The sequence below is a fragment of the Ranitomeya variabilis genome, chromosome 8 (genome assembly GCF_051348905.1).
Source record: "Ranitomeya variabilis isolate aRanVar5 chromosome 8, aRanVar5.hap1, whole genome shotgun sequence".
In the NCBI taxonomy this organism is placed as follows: Eukaryota; Metazoa; Chordata; class Amphibia; order Anura; family Dendrobatidae; genus Ranitomeya; species Ranitomeya variabilis.
The window spans coordinates 70,197,744-70,216,946 of record NC_135239.1 but is presented as its reverse complement, the minus strand read 5'-3'; the positions used below and the strand labels follow the sequence as shown (position 1 = coordinate 70,216,946).

Sequence of the window (19,203 nt, the reverse complement as noted above, 5' to 3'; positions counted from 1 at the left end):
TCCAAACACCTCTGTCTAAACATGTTAGACACGTGAAACAAATAGTTATAATTTTTGTAAAATGTGTCAGGCTAAGACCAAGGTAATGGAAATGCTATTCACCTGCAGATGTAAGTTCAATCTACAAGGAAATTTACTGAAGCTGTGGCTACTGGGAGAAACTGAACTTATTTCCTCCCAGGAGTTGCCGGCTTTCAGTTATGGGGGAGTACGCGAAGTGGCTTCAGTCACCATTCAGAACACAGTGAGATTCGGCTGTAAGCACGCCCTGCCACACTTGGATTAACAGTTCTGTGCATCTGTGCAGAGCACACTGTCAGTCAAGGTGCCAGGGCGTCCTTACAGCTGAATCTGTGTTCTGAATGGTGACTGAGGCCGCTTCATTCACGCCCCCATAACTGAAAGCCGGCAACTCCTGGTAGGAAATAAGCTCATCGACTTCCAGTAGCCGCACCTTCAGTAAGTAACCGGTCATTGTAACGCTATTTACCTGCAGATCAACCTTGTATCTGTTGGTATATAGCACTTTCTGAGGTGACAGGTTGCATTTCAACAAGAACCTTTTCCAAGAAGAAGCCCAATGGAGTCATCGGATGAGCAGCTTCTGCTCAGAGGGGATGGATGATGAGCATTTCTATGGTAAGACAGTGTACATAACTGTACGTAGTAGTGTGCAATCATTCTTGCCTTTTAGTGTTTAACATATAAAAATCTAGATGAATGTATGTAGGTGTAACTAATACAAAATAGAAAACCCAGACTGTAGTTTTGCAGAATATAAAAAATAACATCAAATCTATTGACCTATGATTAATATAATACGTATCTCCAGGAACATCATTGACTAGCCTGTAGTTATTTTTCCATCCAAGGTTACATTCAGAGCCGCATGTTTCCTTTTTATCCTGGACAGCACACTAACCCATAGAGATTCATTAATACATTGCATACATCAGTTTAAAACAGGTCCGGTCTCCGCTCCGTGAGCGTGTCCTATTCTCAGCCGTTCTGCGGATCAGGCTAGGCTATTAATGTCTATGGGGATCCATGTAGAATGGATGAAATGAGGGAGACATACTTTGTACTTCACAGTTCCTTCTTGATTTTGTCCATTTTTAACTGATTCATTGCTAAGAGTCAATGGACATAAGAAAAGATCAGACAGTCTGCTACCTGCTACAGTGAAAAAAATCAAATGAGAAAAAAACATGTAACTAGGATGACAACTGAGAAAAAAATCAGTCTGATTCTATTGGTTGGTATTAATGTAGCATTAAGTGTCAAAAAAGGGGATTTTAATGAAATTAGAGTGAAAAAAACCCAATAATTATCCAATACGTGTATTTAAATTGATTTGCGACTAATTAGAAACTACTATAACTATCTTACAATAAACAGAAACTTGATAATAATTAAGCAAAAACAATTATCTGTTATTACATCAGTAACAAGATGAACAAGAAAAAGAAGAGTATTCGTATGATGAGCAGTTAGCACCTCTGGGCCTTGTGGATGATTAGGCTACACGGCACTAGGGAATCTGTCCCCAGGATTTCTCTACCTCATCTGAGAGCAGCCTGATGTAGGGACAGAGACCCTGATTCCAGCGATGTAGCTCTTAGTCTGAGAGCAGCCTGATGTAAGGACAGAGACCCTGATTCCAGCGATGTAGCTCTTAGTCTGAGAGCAGCCTGATGTAGGGACAGAGACCCTGATTCCAGCGATGTAGCTCTTAGTCTGAGAGCAGCCTGATGTAGGGACAGAGACCCTGATTCCAGCGATGTAGCTCTTAGTTTACTGGTTGCAGCAGTTGCGATAAAATCCCTGTTTTCTCTTCTAATATCTGTGTATAACCCCGCCCACACCACTAAATGGCCGCTTTATGTGTACATTGTATATTGACAACAAGCTGCAAAGCAATGATGGGGGCGTGGCTGGACCAGGAGGCACGAGACACCTAGTCATCTAGTGATAATCTCCTGCTGAGAAAACACTGATTTTAGTGAAACAACACCACACAACCCAGTAAGTGACACATCACTGGAATCAGGCGCTCAGCCCTTATATCATGCTGTTCCCAGATTACATAGCAAAAAAAACTGGTGAAAGATTACGATAAACTAATCAGTAGGGTCAGGGACAGACATACTATTGGTGTAACTTGTGCAGGTGCTCTAGATATAAGGGGGCAGATTTTATTTGATGAACGGCTTGAAGAGACTATGCATTGTATGACTCGATGACGACAGTGGGCTCTAAGTTGTCAATAATTGGCAACCGATGTGCTAGCCCGCTACATAATGTCAAATAGGAGCCTATGAAATCACAGACTACAGTTAGTAATATTTCTCCACAACCCACAAAGATGAACTGGCTGGATATAAATGTGATAGTAATCATTACCATCTAATTTTATTGAAAGAAGGATCACATTATAATTTGTGTTTATGGGAATTCTTTACATCCCGAAAATATCAGATGCTACATATACATGGACTTTATCTGATTTTTCAAGAAGACCAAAATTATGACTACCACCAACAAGGACGTTCATATAAAGAAAAACAATGAATAACCAGAAGTGGCCGACAGCTTCGTATTTCTCGTGTCCCTCATTATACACAGTGGTGGTATCACCGTAGAGATTAGGTGTCCAACACCAGCCATATGGCAGGCGGCCATAGTGCGCGTGGACCAAATATTGAATTACCAGGACGTCTCAATCACCATCAAACAAAGACTGATCCCAGCAATTCAACACACGGCTTACAGTGGGAAATACCATAAAGTAATAGTTACAGTAACAGTTGGGATCATTTACAATATTTATAGGGATTGGCCCTGGGTAAGAAAAATCATACAATTTTCTAATACACATTGTAATTCAGTTCCTTCAGTGTCTCTGCTTGATGTCAGTGAATAGTTGCTTACATGAGAAAGTGTAAACCACAATGAAATTCAATTTTCAATATCTTTTGATTTTTTTACTATATTAAAAGCACATTTTAAGCACTATTTTAACAATTGGTTAATAGAAATGTATATAGTTTTCCATTTTCCCATCCCTCGGTTGAACTTCATGGACATTTCTCTTTTTTTCAACCATATTTAATATACAAATATGTAAAAAATAGGATTTTATTATACATTGTTTATTTATAATTAAACTTAAAAGAAATCAGATGTATAAAATGTTGCACAAGTTCTCATTTGGTCCAAACGAGGTAATAGACGTTATATAAACTACATGGTAGAATATTTCTTCTATGTATTTACATCTTGGGCATTGAGATATATAATGGTTCTGCTTTTCGGGAAGGTTTTGCGGCAAAGATGTGATCATCTTGAGATGTTTAGGAAGTTGCTTCAGAATTGTGAAGAACATGTCAACAAGATACTGAATAACGTGGATAAGTATGTAATGCGCAAAGGAGCCTGAAAGAGAAAGCAACGAGGCAATGAATTCTGAAAATCAAATAATATAATATGGCGGGATCGGGTGAGAAGCTTCAGTAGAAGTCTATTACTATTCATTTTATACTCTACACCTATATTCCAAGGCAATGGAATTCCTAGAGCTGAGGACAATGTGACTTCGTCATGGATCTGACTCTACAAGTGGACGGATTCTTACCTACTGGATAGGACATGCCATGGATAACACAGGTTGCATTAGTGCTATGTCTTCCCCTGATCATGGATGGCTCATACAACAGAAGTGAATTTATCAAACAATTTCAGTCACATTTTGCAGCATAAAGTTACAAATTTGGGTGCATGTCATATTCTTATAACAATTATTGACTTTTAATTGCCAGAGATTTACTTTACAAACATATTAAAATGAATGCAATTAGAACACAAAATGTAAAAGAGTTTTCCCACTAACAAAGATAATTTTAATCAACATTTTAATCAATAGATCTTGGAATAATAACTTCCACAATTGGATGTGGTTGAAAAAAAATGTCCCTGTGCTGAGATAATCTTATAAATGTGCCCCTGCAGTGTACTGTGTAATGGCTGTGTCTTGGACAGGGGACCACGAAAGAGTATACATACATTACAGCATGATATCGAAGATGATTCCTACTTTAAGGTAGAACATTGCTTAAAAACAGGCAGGACAATGTTTTGACTCACAAAAAGAATCATCTGTGATCTTGTGCTATCCTGTCTGTATACTCTTTTGCTTCTTCCCCTGCCCAGGAGCTGTGGTATGATCAGACCATGTCCCTGTACGGTCAGACACAGCCATTACACAGTACACAGCAGGGGCACATTTATAAGATTATCTCAGCACAGGAACATTGTTTTTTAACACATCTAATTGTAGAACTTATTTTTATTTTAAGATTTATTAAATTATACTTTGTTCTAGGGAAACCCCCTTTAAGCCTGTGTTGAACTGCAATACTATACACAGCTTATGGACAATAGTGCTAATATTGCTCTGCAGTGACGTTTTAGAACATTGTGCGGCTGCAAGATCAAGGATCCCGCTGCCATAAACTGCATGAATTCCCATAGAGGAAGCAGAAATGAGAGGTGACATTTCTGAGGTGACTTCCTTCCTGATTGCTGTACACCGTGTATACATTTTAGGAAGTAGCGCTTCTTGCTAGCAATTACACGGCAATCCTAGTTCTCATGTGATCGCCTGGTGTTGGGGGGGAACAGAGTCTTAGCAGACCAAGTTCGCGCTGCATAAAAAAAATCAGCAGGTAAAAGAATAAGGCCTCTTTCACACTAGCGTCATGCACTGCACGTCGCTATGCGTCGTTTTGTAGAAAAAACGCATCCTGCAAAATTGCTTGCAGGATGCGTTTTTCTCCATAGACTTGAATTAGCGACACAGTGCGACGCATTGCCACACGTCGCAACCGTCGTGCGACGGTTGCATCGTGTTGCGTCGGACCGTCGGCACAAAAAAAGTTACATGTAACTTTTTTTGTGCGTCGTGACCGTCTTTTCCGACCGCGCATGCGTGGCCGGAACTCCGCCCCCTCCTCCCCACACATCACAATGGGCAGTAGATGCGTTGTAAAACTGCATCCGCTGCCCCCGTTGTGCGGCGCTTTCACAGTTTGCGTCGGTACGCCGCAACGTCACATTGCGACATGCAGTGCACGACGCTAATGTGAAAGTAGCCTAAGAAAGAAAGGGAACAACAAAGATGACAGCCCATCTAAATAGCTGTTTCTAGCCAAACCCTTCTTAAAAAAAATGTCTTTTGTGGTCATAAAAAGAAGTGTAAAACGCAGCAACTTTCCCTTTTTTTTCTTTACATTTTCCCCTGATATTGAAAGAAAGTTATACAAAATTTGAATATAAAATTATATAGCAATTTAGATCACAAGTATAGAGTAGAAAAGCAGCAGAAATTGTTTGATTAACTGAACAATTAAAAAATATAGACACTTAGCTTTCAAAGGAGCTTTCCAGTTTCCGAAAAACCTCATTCCCCAGCTGCAGTATGTTTTTTAAAAAAAAAAAATTGTTGTTCATCGCAGAGTCTCCGCTACTGTTCCCAGTATCTATTATTATGCTGATGTCACATCGACAGCGCTGCGGCCAATGGGTGAGTTCAGCGTCTCCTACCCACAGATCAGGCAGATTCAATGAGTTTTGCTATTGTCTTCAGCTTTGTGATGTCAACACATACAAGATACCTGGAGAAGCATCGGCGAAACAGCACTGGACCCTGGGAGGGTGATTAATGCACAGAGTTGTGCTAAGGGACAGGGTTCTTCCAAAACCAGAAAACACGAAAAACAATGAATGGGGGAATATGGCCTGATCTTTAACTGGTTACTAAAAACATTTTAGGTGGCGTGCTTGTCACTTGGTAGGCCCTTAACACTTTAGTGAAAAATAGTCTTAAAATCACTTACCGTTAGGTGGGATAGTCCAGAGCCGGAATATGTAAGACTTGGTCCAACTAGATTTGTCCAAAAAATGGACAAGTTACTCACAGCTGTTGCCCTAGAAAGAAGAAAATCCAAGGAGGATCATACAAGAAGAAGACTCGAGTGCTTTCATTAGTGTTTTATGTTTGTTTTAACCTATTACCTGAAGTGGATTTTTGAAAAGGTGACGTTTGGGGCAATCCAAGTGACCTCGACAATAGATTTCGCCTGGTCGGATGTGTGGCTCACTGCGCTCTGTAACATATAAAAAGTGAAATCAACTGTCCAGGCATGAGCTCAAATATGATAGCTGAGATCTGTGACTACAACTGATCCATTTATCTGAGGGTCGGAAGTAGTCCTAGACACACCTCCTGGATAATCATTGGTGCAGGTGTAATAGAGTGCCGGGTTGAGTATGTCACCAGTGTTGAGCATTCCGATACTGCAAGTATCGGGTATCGGCCGATACTTGCTGTATCGGAATTTCCGATACCGAGATCCGATACTTTTGTGGTATCGGGTATCGGGTATCGCAACAACATTAATGTAATAATGTGTAAAAAAGAGAATTAAAATAAAAAATATCGCTATACTCACCTGTCCGACGCAGCCGGGACCTCAGCGAGGGAACCGGCAGCGTTGTTTGTTTAAATTTAGCGCTTTTACTTGGTTACGTGAAGTCCCGGCTTGTGATTGGTCAGGGCGGCCATGTTGCCGGGACGCGGACCAATCACAGCAAGCCGTGACGAAATTACGTCACGGCTTGCTGTGATTGGTCCGCGTCCCGGCAACATGGCCGCCATTAACCAATCACAAGCCGTGACGTCACGGGAGGCTGGACATGCGCGTATTTTGAAAAGCGCGCGTGTCCAGCCTCCAGTGACGTCCCGGCAACATGGCCGCCATTAACCAATCACAAGCCGGGACGTCACGGGAGGCTGGACATGCGCGTATTTTGAAAAGCGCGCGTGTCCAGCCTCCAGTGACGTCCCGGCAACATGGCCGCCATTAACCAATCACAAGCCGGGACGTCACTGGAGGCTGGACACGCGCGCTTTTCAAAATACGCGCATGTCCAGCCTCCCGTGACGTCACGGCTTGTGATTGGTTAATGGCGGCCATGTTGCCGGGACGCGGACCAATCACAGCAAGCCGTGACGTAATTTCGTCACGGCTTGCTGTGATTGGTCCGCGTCCCGGCAACATGGCCGCCCTGACCAATCACAAGCCGGGACCTCACGTAACCAAGTAAAAGCGCGAATTTTAAACAAACAACGCTGCCGGTTCCCTCGCTGAGGTTCAGGCTGCGTCGGACAGGTGAGTATAGCAATATTTTTTATTTTAATTCTTTCTTTTACACATTAATATGGTTCCCAGGGCCTGAAGGAGAGTTTCCTCTCCTTCAGACCCTGGGAACCATCAGGAATACCGTCCGATACCTGAGTCCCATTGACTTGTATTGGTATCGGGTATCGGTATCGGATTGGATCCGATACTTTGCCGGTATCGGCCGATACTTTCCGATACCGATACTTTCAAGTATCGGACGGTATCGCTCAACACTAGTCACCACAGAACAGACAGACCATCTGTTGAGGGGAATTTATTAACAGGAGTAAGGTTCTCCTCTCAGGGAGTAAACAGGGGGTTAATAGAGATAAAGCAAACAGTAAACAGTTAAGCAGAATCGCAATGGTTAACGAATGTTCTTGTAACTTATTAGCCCTGGGCGGTCCTGACTGGAGGGTCCTTATTCCAACGTGGGTACAGTGACCAGCAGCGCTTGAAGATCCTGAAGTCTCTCCTCTGTCTCCAGGGAACTGGAGACTCCGGGGTTAAGTCTTTGCAGCCTTTTCTCCCAGTGAAGCAGGAAGTCACACAGCCACTCTGCTGCGAGTCTCTGTATATTAGGCTGGCAGTCTCTCTCTCTGCAGTAGCAATGCTACACTGGCTTGTCAGTGCGGTCACCGGGGCTGCGCGCTCAGGTCACTGTCAGGGGATACGCCTTCTCTGATTACGGAGGCTTCCAAGTCCACACTCTCACATCCAGCCTTCACTACGGCTGGTATCTCAGCCTCAGTGCCCTCACGGGGAGCACTCTCTCTCGGGGAGCGCGGCGCTGCAGCCTTCTTTCTCTCTGGCGCGCTGTCCCCCTGTCTCGCGCGCTCTGCTCTCCTGCTCTTTTCTGACCACACCCCTCTCTCTTCCTCTCTGTCCTCAGCCGTCACATGGTCCCTTCTGTCCAGGACGGAAAGTCTTTCCCCCGACAACCCAGCTGTCTGACTAAGTGGTTCGAGGTAAGGAGCAGGGAAAGCAACCTCTTTATACAGGCTCGGCCCTCGCTCCCCTCGTAGCTCGATTTAAAGTCACTGTAGATGGACAGTCAAATTTCGGGGCTGTGTCTAGCTGCAGCACGTGGCCGTACTATAAGGCTGTGTGCGCACATTGCATTTTATCTGTGTTTTCAGTGCAGATTTGTCACAAAACCTGAAAGGTTTCCTGATGCCAGCAAAGTGAACAAGAATCCTAAAGCCTCATGCACATGTTGCTTATTTGTGGCTTTCAGATTTCGTGCAGATTCAAATCTGCATTATGCCCAGACTTTCTGCGTTTTTTGCTGCAGATTTCACTCTTACTAATGAGTGGGGGAAAATGTGCACCAAAAACTAAAGTAGAAAATGAAGCAAAAACGTGCATGAAAGAACTACAGAAATGGGGGAGAAATTTCTACACCAATACTTAATGTGTGCACATAGTCTTAGGGCTCATGCCCACTTGCGGTGAAATCGGACGAATTCAATCCGATAAAAAAATCGGATTGAACTCGGACCAATGTTAATCTATGATTGTGTGTTCATCTGCGTTTTTTTTTCCAGCTCGGATCCGATCACGATCTGGCTGGAAAAAAATCGCAGCATGCTATGATTATAATCAGAAAACGGATCTCATCCCGCAATTGAAGTCAATGGGTGCGAAAAAAAAAAATCGCACAGCACTCGCACCATGAGGTTCTTCTTTGAAAAGCCGGCAATTCATATGCGGCTAATGTAAAAACACACTGACAGGTTACAATAGAAAAGATAGATTACATATATACACATAGAATAGGTGTATATATATATATATATATATATATATATATATATATGTCAGTGACACACATATATATCTTTATATTGCATAGAGATATAGATAGAAGAATAACCGTTAATTCATTTGTCGGCTTCTGTAAAATCAATGCAGAAGCCAACAGGTTAGAAGACATGGTTTACATAAATTAAATCCATGCAGAATAGTTAGACATATACCGTAGATGTCAGAGACCAATAAAACTAGTATAGTGTGTGTGCAAATTATGGGACATGTGTGTATTTAATAACAGAATCTTTTCTGGGGAAAAAATGGCGTGGGCTCCCGCGCAATTTTCAAAACCAGCAGAGGGAAAGCCAGCGACTGGGGGCAGATGTTTATAGCCTGGGAAGGGGGTAATACTCATAGAGCTTCCCAGGCTATTAATATCAGCTCACAGCAGTATACTTAGCCTTCACTGGCTACTAAAATTGGAGACCCCAAAAAAATGATGTGGGGTTCCCCCATAATTAATAATCAGCAAGGCTATGCAGACAGCTGTGGGCAGATATTAATAGCCTAGAAAGGGACCATGGATATTGCCCCCCAGCTAAAAACATCAGCACTCAGCCACCCCAGAAAAGGTGCATCTGTAAGATGTGCCAATTCCGGCACTCGCTCTTCCCACTTGCCCTGTGGCGGTGGCAAGTGGGGTAATAGTTGGGGTGTTGATGTCACAAATGACATCAAGCTCTGAGGTTAGTAATGAAGATGCGTAAATTAGATGCACCCATTACTAACCTCATATAGTGAAATAGTTAATAAAACACAGACACCCATTAAAAAATCCTTTATTTGAAATAAACACACAGACTCCTTTATTGTTCTTAATTAAACCATACTTACAACATCTGCTAATTCCCTGAAGCCCTCGATCTCCTGTAATATACATAAAATAAAAAAACAACAATATACCATACCTGTCCATCGGTGTGTCCCACGCCATAATCCATATCTGGGTGATAAACAGTTTGCAACCAGGATGGTGCTAATGTGACTGTCCCGACTGTAAACTACTGGGGAATAAATGAGAAGCTGCCAGCACAGACTCAGTGACTAGCGGTGCCATCACTGAAGCTGCGCTGCCTCACAGCCTGAGCTCAGATGAACTCTTGAGCGTGGGGAAATACCAGCTGATTTTCCCACGCTCAAGAGTTCAGTGCGGGTCAGGCTGTGAGGGAGCGCAGCTTCAGTGACATCACCTCTATTCACTGAAGCTGTTCTCGCAGCCGGCACGAACTGCTGTGACTTCAGGACCATGGGAAAATGTCAGGGATGAGGTCACAGCAATTCATGCCAGCTGTGAGAACAGCTTCAGTGAATAGAGGTGATGTCACTGAAGCTGCGCTCCCTCACAGCCTGACCCGCACCGAACTCTTGAGTGTGGGAAAATCAGCTGGCATTTTCCCATGCTCAAGAGTTCATCTGAGTTCAGGCTGTGAGGGAGCGCAGCTTCAGTGATGGCACCGCTAGTCACTGAGTCTGCGCTGGCAGCATTTCATTCATTCACCAGTAGTTTGCAGCCGGGACGTCGCATTAGTATCTATCTATCATATATATATATGTGTGTGTTTTCAAGAATATTTCATTTAAAAATGATGTGTAAATGACATAGAGAACTGCCGTATGTAAAAGCTCATGCTAAAATAGCATTGCAATCGGATAGCAATGGAACTGCACTTGGATGTAAACCGGATGCTAGGTGTGAAAAATTGGATTGTACTCGCACAAAAAATGCCTGACACTCTCATAACAATTACATTATACTCGTCCGACTCTCCTGCATCAAAATCGGACCGATTTTTAATTCGCTAGTGTGTCTCCAGCCTTACTGTTGTAATACCCAGACTTTATGCAGTTCTGCTAAACTAAACCTAAATCAGCAATGAGCCCTGTGTCACATGAACTCCCCAATGGACCACCCACAGATTATCAGTGTTGGTATCTCATCCCACCACATTTATTCTCCTGGGACTGCAAAGTGCATTTATCACTCTGCCGTGGATTGTGGTCAAGGATGGCTACATGCTCCATGAAGGTCCTTTACACTGCAGGTTACATTATATCATTGGTGCTATGTACATTATATTATTGTCTTAAACCCATAAGGACCAGGGGTATTTCCATTTTTGTGTTTTCATTTTTTGCTTCCCTTCTTCCCAGAGCCATAACTTTGTTATTTTTCCGTCAATATGGTCATGTGAGGGCTTGTTTATTGTGGTACAAGTTTTACTTTTGAACGACACCATTGATTTTACCATACAGTGCACTGGAAAATGGGGAAAAAATCTAAGTGCGGTGAAATTGCAAAAAAAAGTGCAACTCCACAATTGTTTGTTTTTTTTACCATGTTCACTAAATGCTAAAACTGACCTGCCATTATGGTTCTCCAGGTCATTACTAGTTTTTAGGCACCAAACATGTATAGGTTGTTTTTTTATTTAAGTGGTGAAAAAAAATCCAACGTATACAAAAAAAAAATAAATGGCATAATTTTCCAAGACCCATATCGTCTCCATTTTTCAGGATTTGGGGCTGAGTGAGGGCTTATTTTTTGCATGCCAAGCTGACATTTACATTACATTACGTTATTGCATTTTATTGCGATTTTGCATTGAACAAAACAACGTAATTCTGGCATTTTGATTTTTTTTTTAACGTCTTTTATCGATTGGATTATTTTTTTTTAATCTTGATAGATCGGGTGATTCTGAACACTTCGATACCAAATATGTGTATTTTTTTATTGTTTTATTTTGAATGAGGCAAAAGGGGGGTGATTTTAACTTTTATATTTTTCTTATATATTTTTTTTATTTTATTTTTTTACTTTTTACTTGCTTCAATAGTCTCCATGGGAGACTAGAAGCTGCGATCATCTGCTCATCTGCTATGAGTGCTGACCACCGGGCAGTGACTGCAGACCACGGGTTGTCATGCCCTCCTATCGCTGACCCTCATGTGACATGGGCGCCGATGGATGGAGCTAAGATGCGCATCCAGTTTGCATGACTTAAATGCCGCTGTCAGAGTTTGACAGACTCATTTAAGCAGTTAACAGCCGCAGGTGGATCGCGATTCCACCCGCAGCTGTTAGGGGCACATGACAGATGATCAGATCAACTATCATGTGCTGGAAAAGGTGCAGGCTCAGCACCGGAGCCCGCACCAGAGAGGGGGAGGTGGTCTATGATAAACACAGCACGTCATAGGACGTTAAGGGTTAAAGCTCCTATCTGTAGTTATATTCATAATTACCACATATTGTAACAAATGCCCAAAGGTAAATTCACAAGTGGCCAATTCACTGCAGAAATTTTTTGGATTAAAAAGTTTGTTCTTTCCATCCGAATGGGGATACTTCTGCAGAACTTACATGAATATTTGCAGTCCTTTTCACATGAATTGGTAGCTTGCACAGACACTGAAATTTCCAAGCAAAATCCAGTCTGTTCCATGGGAATGTACCCTAAGGACTCACCGCAGTAGTGGTACAGTTTAGGGTCTGTATAGCTGAACCAGTGACTTGGAATGAGCCCAGAGGAGTGTCACTGTTCGGCTGTCGGGCTTGGATCAGAAACCCTTCGATAGGATAGTCTTGTGTAGTGTTTTTCAGCGTCACTGTTAAATAATAACAAGAAATAAAGGCTTAAATTACTCCATGTGAAACTAAATAAAATGCCTGAAGTCATATACAGTTTATAATGCTCCAAGAGGCTGACTTGACAATTAACCTGTGGTGCTCCGAATTCATTAAGAGGTGTACAGTTATTTATTTTACTCACTTATTTGGTACCATTAATTTTGCAGAGCTTTCAAAGACATCATCAATGTACCAGCAATATTATTCCCCTATCAGTATGCCTTTCATATGTCAGAGGAAACCATGGAAACCTGGAGGAAACCCACGCAAACATTGGGAGCACATGCAAACTCCTTGCAGATGTCTTCGGTGAAATTTTAACCCAGGACCCCAGAGCTGCAAAGCAATAGTGCTAACCACTGTGCCACTGTGCTGCCCATTTCTAATAAATTAGGCAAATTTACAGGTACTCTGACAATCTACATCTAATTTACACCACTGTCTGGCAAAATTTACAGTTGCTGAAGTATATAGATAAGAAGATATGTGCTAAAGTGCCAAAGTAAAATAAAAAAATGCTGCAATCAAACCTGAAGGTATGAGTCCAAAGAGTCCAGCTCCAATTTATGAGGAGAAATCCTTGGAATAAATGTCAGTGGATAAGGTCAGTGGAAAGCCATGGATTTTTCTGTGCTCTATTGGGTGGATCCAAAATCTGTGGTGCTCTCAGTACTCAGCGTTCTGGCCGGTCAAGCTGGATGAAGCCTCCCACAATAAACAAAACCCGCAGCCCTATGATGTAGTGACGTCACCAGCTACGGACTCCTATGCAGGAAAAAAAACATAGGTATGCCTCTAACCTACGCGTTTCGCAGGATAACGTCCTCCTTCCTCAGGGATTACCGTTGATAGGTCTTTTATAGGTGATTATGGGCATTGGTTGGGCTGTATCCAATAGTTCTTAATATTATGGTTGATACTTTTATTTGTTAGGGAATGCAAATAGCTCTATTTCGCTATTTAAACCTGCAGGGAGCCACCCTGGAGAAAGCAGAGAAATCTATGGTAATCGACTGACGTACTCTGAGGATGTCTCCTAACATAGAAATATTTCACTCATAAATTGGAGCTGGACTCTTTGGACTCATACCTTCAGGTCTGATTGCAGCATTTTTTATTTTACCTTGGCGCTTTAGCTTATATCCTCTTGTCTGTATACTACAGTTGCTCTAATCAGCACGTAGGCAGTCCATGTTTCTGGTATATGCTGCTTCTGTATACTGAGTATCTGTGTATTTAATACACCAGTCATTAAAATTTACAGTTAATCTGTTGTGCTGTTCTTGGTGCCATCCTTAAGCCTCTGCCATTTTGGCGGAGCAGGTGCAAAAAGAGCAAAACTTTTTCACTGATGCACAATTAGCAATTTTATAGGCAAAAAATGGTGGAAATGATGCAATTAATTGACCTCAATGGATCTTGACTACCTGATGATATGTTTATTAATAAGAGGTACCTGTGATTTCATCCCCAGCCTTGTAACTGGTTTTGGATGCGGTTAGAGTATAGGGGGCACTGCTGGTCTGAGCGGAGTACCCATGCTGAGGCAACATATCCACACAAGCGGCTGTAACTGAACCATTTGCATAAGCAGTAACTTCGAGAGGGAGCAGAACAAGGGCGACCACCGTGCACTGAAGCAAGGGATTCATCTGGAATAGAAATAACAATCTTAGCAACATTACATACAGCTACTAATATGGTGTATGCCGGAGTGGAGAGCGTGGAGAAGGCTCTAGGGAATTGGTTATTTAATGGGTCTAATAAAAAGGCTGCTGTGAGAGGTCATTAAAGGGTTGTCCAATATATACAAAAATCTTAAATGGGTTGGATGTTTTTAAAAATAGCAAACTAACTCATATCCTGACCTGCTCTAATCCCGGTGGAGTGAGCACAAGTCACACTGGTGGGTGCTGAGATCAGAAGCAGTAGTGACATCCTGTTTTTCAGTCACCTGACCACTAAAGCTTCTGATTGGCTGCAGCAATCAACTGAAAAACTGCACCATTGGATGTGTGGCTGATGGTCTATTCAACATTGTATACACTGTGTACTGTGAAACCAAGTGACAAATCCTTCTTAATGGTCCAAAAATTTCTTTAGGGCTTGTAGAAGGGTTGCGTAACACATCCTTGGTTGTCTATGGCGCTGATAGAGTTAAATATAAATTAATCAATTGATCTAGGATAGTGAGGTTTTTAACACAGACCCTGGTGGTTGAGATGTTGAATTGCTGGTGTTATTGAATTCACTTAAGAATTAACACCTTTCTGTTCTGTAATGAAATTGGCTGGAAGTTTAGCATTCAGATGTCTGCAAATCAATCCGAGATTGCACCGCAATGCACGGACTGGCCTTAGGTCTCTCAACCAGAGCTTGACAGCTTCATATATTTCTAGGAAGTTGTCACACAGTCCATGCATTGAGGTCTGACCTTATGTGGACATCTGAATACGACCTTCGGATCAGGAGACAGGAAGGACTGACCAGATTTATCACAGCCTCTCTATTGATGGACAATCTGCTCAGTATAATTCTGCAAAATAATGTCAGATTTTGAAAGAAGGAATCCTTGTGTCTTAGCACATAAAGATTTAACAAAACGTGAGTGTTTACAACCACCACTGGTCATATACTTTTTCGGCATTTACAAGTCTATCCGTTGAGGGATTTTCCTTAAGAAAGGGGCGGGGGTCACAACTGTATGATTTCTACAAAGTCTGCATTAGTAGTTCTCTGCAGCTCAACTGCTGTACTGGTGTTGGTGCAAGGTAGCAGTAATAGATATTATATATATAGTTATAGTAGTAGTATTACCCCATCATATTGATGCTTTAATATGAGGCTTAAGTCAATAATACATTCACAATCTTGCTAACATTTTCTCCATGTAACACTTTATATCTAGGAAGTCAGACTTGAAATGAGTAATTTTTAATTAAAGAGTAGAATTTACCAATTACATTTTGGTGGAATAATTGTATAAAGTATATAGATAGTGTCATAAATTGTATATCGCTGACCATGGATATGTTGACCAAGAACTCAAATACACAACAATAAAAATAATGCAATTCCGGGTTTATGAAAAGACCTGTACATGGGTGGTTACTCAATTACATAAAACCAGTTTTACTAGAGGTTGAGCTTTGTCTGATAAACATAACTTTACACAAAGCTGACACTTCTCCTTTTACTTCCAGCTATTTATTCCTGCAACATAATGAGGCCACCAGCTAAATAACGCATGTAAGTAAACTGCCCAAAAATAATCCCATAATGCATTAATGCAGATACCCATTTAGTGAAAGAGGACTATGCTTAATGTTTTTTAATGAACAGTGTTATTCAATTTAATTAATATGAATCAGTGAAACTCTTTATCTCAACCATTTTCTAAAATCGACAGTCACTCAAATACAGAGTCCTTTCATATACTTCTATATTCCAAATTATACATCTCAAGATAGAGCTGCAATCAAAATTATTTAACCTTCATTGTAAATTAGGTTTATTAGCAAGATGTACAATCTTTCTGCCATTTTCAAAGAAAAAAAAATCAAGCAAGAACAATTTATCATCACTTGTATCAGGTATGCTTGAGATAAAACATATCAAATACCCGGACTGGCTAGGGCTTTATTGATTGTGACATTTGCATGTTAAATATGTTGAGAGATTGGTCCAAAAAGTTAAAAGAAGAGAATATTGCCTTGCACACCAAGGAAAACGATACAATAACAGGGCAAAGGAATTGAATGTTTGTAGAGATACAGTTGGAAGCATAGTCTGCAAGTTCAAAGTTAACGGAGGAGAACTGGCTACACTAACAGGACATGGCAGAAAGCGGAAGCTACCACCAACTATCACCAGATTCCTCAGGAGTCAGGTGGTTACAAACCCTTAAATATCTGCAAAAGAACTGCAGGAAGATTTGGTGAGAGTAGGCACTGAAATTTTAGTTTTCACAATAATGAGAATTCTAGACTCTGAAGGTGTATTTGCCTGAACAGCAAGATGTACACCTCTACAGATCCAAAAACAGTTTTAGTATGCTCAAAATCATATTAATAAGCCACAAAAGTTCTGGTATTCTGTTCTGTGGAGCGATGAGACAAAACTGGATTTTTATGGTCTATGGATCAGTGAACCATGAAAAGAGCACCTTGCCTACAGGTGGGGTTTTGCCGATGGCTCAGTGATAATCTGGGGTGGCTTTCCTAACTCTGGGACTGGAAATCGGCAGCGTGAGGAGGTCAAGATTGGTTCAATGAAGTATAGGGATATCATAGGAGAAAATAAATCCATTACATGAGGAAGCTGAAGTTTGGACATTATTGAATCTTCCTACAGGACAATAATCTAAAGCATACATCAAAGTCCACTAAGACATGGTTTCAGAAGAAGTCGTAGAAGATTCTGGAGTGGCCATCACAGTCTCATGTCTTGTATCCCATAGAAAATCTTTGATGGCAGTTGCAGAAGGCGGCTGCAGCATCCAAACCCAAAAATATTAGTGAACTGGACACCATTGCCAATAAGAGATTTCTCAGGACTGCCTCGTGAAGGTCATGTCTGCCTATGCATCACATTTGCAGCAAGTCACATCAACAAGAGATGCTCTACTAAGTACTAAAGCTCTTTTCAGGAAAGGATTGCTTAATTATGAAACTGCAGTAATAAAAGTGTCATTTTGTGTAGAATTTGGAGAAACCACTTATATTAGTTGTTAAGTTATTAATTTATGCTTGATTCCTTGGTTTATTGAAAACATCAGAGAAAAATTACATTTTGGTAATACATCTAATTTTATAGTTTTAAAGTTGAAAAAAAGTCCATGGAATTAAACCACATGTTGATACATAGTAAAGCAAAAACTCAATTTGTCAGGTACTACTTTTCCCATACCAGGGGAAAAATGCATTCCTGACCCCAAATATGACAATCAGATTAGTCCTCTGAATCAATGTACCATCAGAGTCTACTACCCATAGCATGTAATATACTATTTATTAAAAAATGTCAGCCAGACCCTCCTTGAACTTTTTTATTGGAGTTGAATAACTTTAATTGCAACTGTATCTCAAGCCAAGAGGAAAGGAATATAATGACATATCTGATTCCAACACCCCAGACACAAGGAACAAGTCAAAGTCGCTATAGACTTCAAGCCAGTACTTTCAATAATGTGGCATATCTGGGAGGACATGTAATCCATGAAAGAAGAACTCAGTCATGAAGATAAGTAAGAGAGGATCATGAAATTATTGGCATAAATTGTGCTTTGTTTTCTCAATCCCACTCTATCTAGATTTATATTTCTGCTTTCCAATACATCATATAAGGTAAATGAAATGGTGCCATTAAAAACTACAACTCATCCAACAAAAAACAAGATTGCCTACGTTTACCGAAAAATGAAAAAGGTAGAGCTACTGAAAGGCAGGAATAAAAAACAAAATAAAAAAACTGCGGCATGAAGAGGATAACATTATTATGAAAAACTTTAGATATATTTATTAAAATGCAATGGGAAAAAAATAAATGAGGTTAATATGGGCTCTCAGCATACTTACACAGCTTGAGTAGAATTAGGGTGCCATAACAGAGCAAAAATAAACATTTGTTTACTGTCTGTACAATGCAACAAGTTTCTGCCCAAAAAATATCTGTTCCCCGCGGCAGCTATTAACATACTATATATCTAGGTCAGTCTATTGTTTTTAGCTCATATCATATACATGGAATATATAATGTTCTGTAATGAATATACCATTGAAAGATTCAATTAAGGAAGAAAATCAGAGAAGGATGATATATATTCTTACCTTGTCTTTTACAGAGTTGGTCTGTTCACAAATATCCAAGGTCAGGTTCTGCTATTCGTTAACACAGAGACAGTCTTATAAATGATGCAGGTATGGAGCTCGGGGAGTGGTCACCTGTCTATAATGTCTAGACGTATGTGCTATGTAATGTTACTTTGTAAGCATCATTGTGATCTGTGTAAAGATAAATCCATGTCAAGGACCACCTGGTGAGCAGGAGGAGGAAAGGTGAAACCTAGAAGACAAATTATATTCTCAACACTGGAGTTGATGAAAAAGGGAAGAAGAATTAGAAGAAAATATTAGGTTGACATAAAATCTGAAGGTAGAAATACATGTATAAGATGGGTTGTCCAGTCCCTAGAAATTATGGACATGGTGCCACATACAGAATATAAAAAAAAAAATGAAACGTAATATTTACTGTCTAAATAGTCTGCCAACTTTTTTGTCACCAAAACCAAAGTCCTGCAGTGCTTTGTAGACCATGGCGTGTCATACAAGGACAAATGACTACTATACCACCAACTGACTGCAAGCACAGCCTGCCACCATCACCAGTATGGGTCCATATTCTATACGTTATCAAACTGCTGATGTATGGTAACCCAGCCCTGGCAGTAATAGTACAAAAAATAAATGTAACTTAACTCATCTGAGATTCCTGTTACTGCTTGTGTACTATTAACCT

The 19,203-nt window shown here is 40.9% G+C and overlaps 1 protein-coding gene across 1 annotated transcript; it reads right to left on the bottom strand.

The window, feature by feature from the left end:
* Positions 1-1,798: 1,798 nt before the first annotated feature.
* Positions 1,799-18,638, bottom strand: LOC143788474 (putative ferric-chelate reductase 1). Its single transcript, XM_077278168.1, has 6 exons — positions 18,513-18,638; positions 14,141-14,336; positions 12,523-12,662; positions 6,073-6,164; positions 5,895-5,985; positions 1,799-3,435 (listed from the first exon to the last, which is right to left on the bottom strand). Exons 2-6 carry the CDS (start codon positions 14,334-14,336, stop codon positions 3,367-3,369), a joined length of 588 nt encoding a protein of 195 aa, XP_077134283.1. The 5' UTR covers positions 18,513-18,638; the 3' UTR covers positions 1,799-3,366.
* Positions 18,639-19,203: the final 565 nt, after the last annotated feature.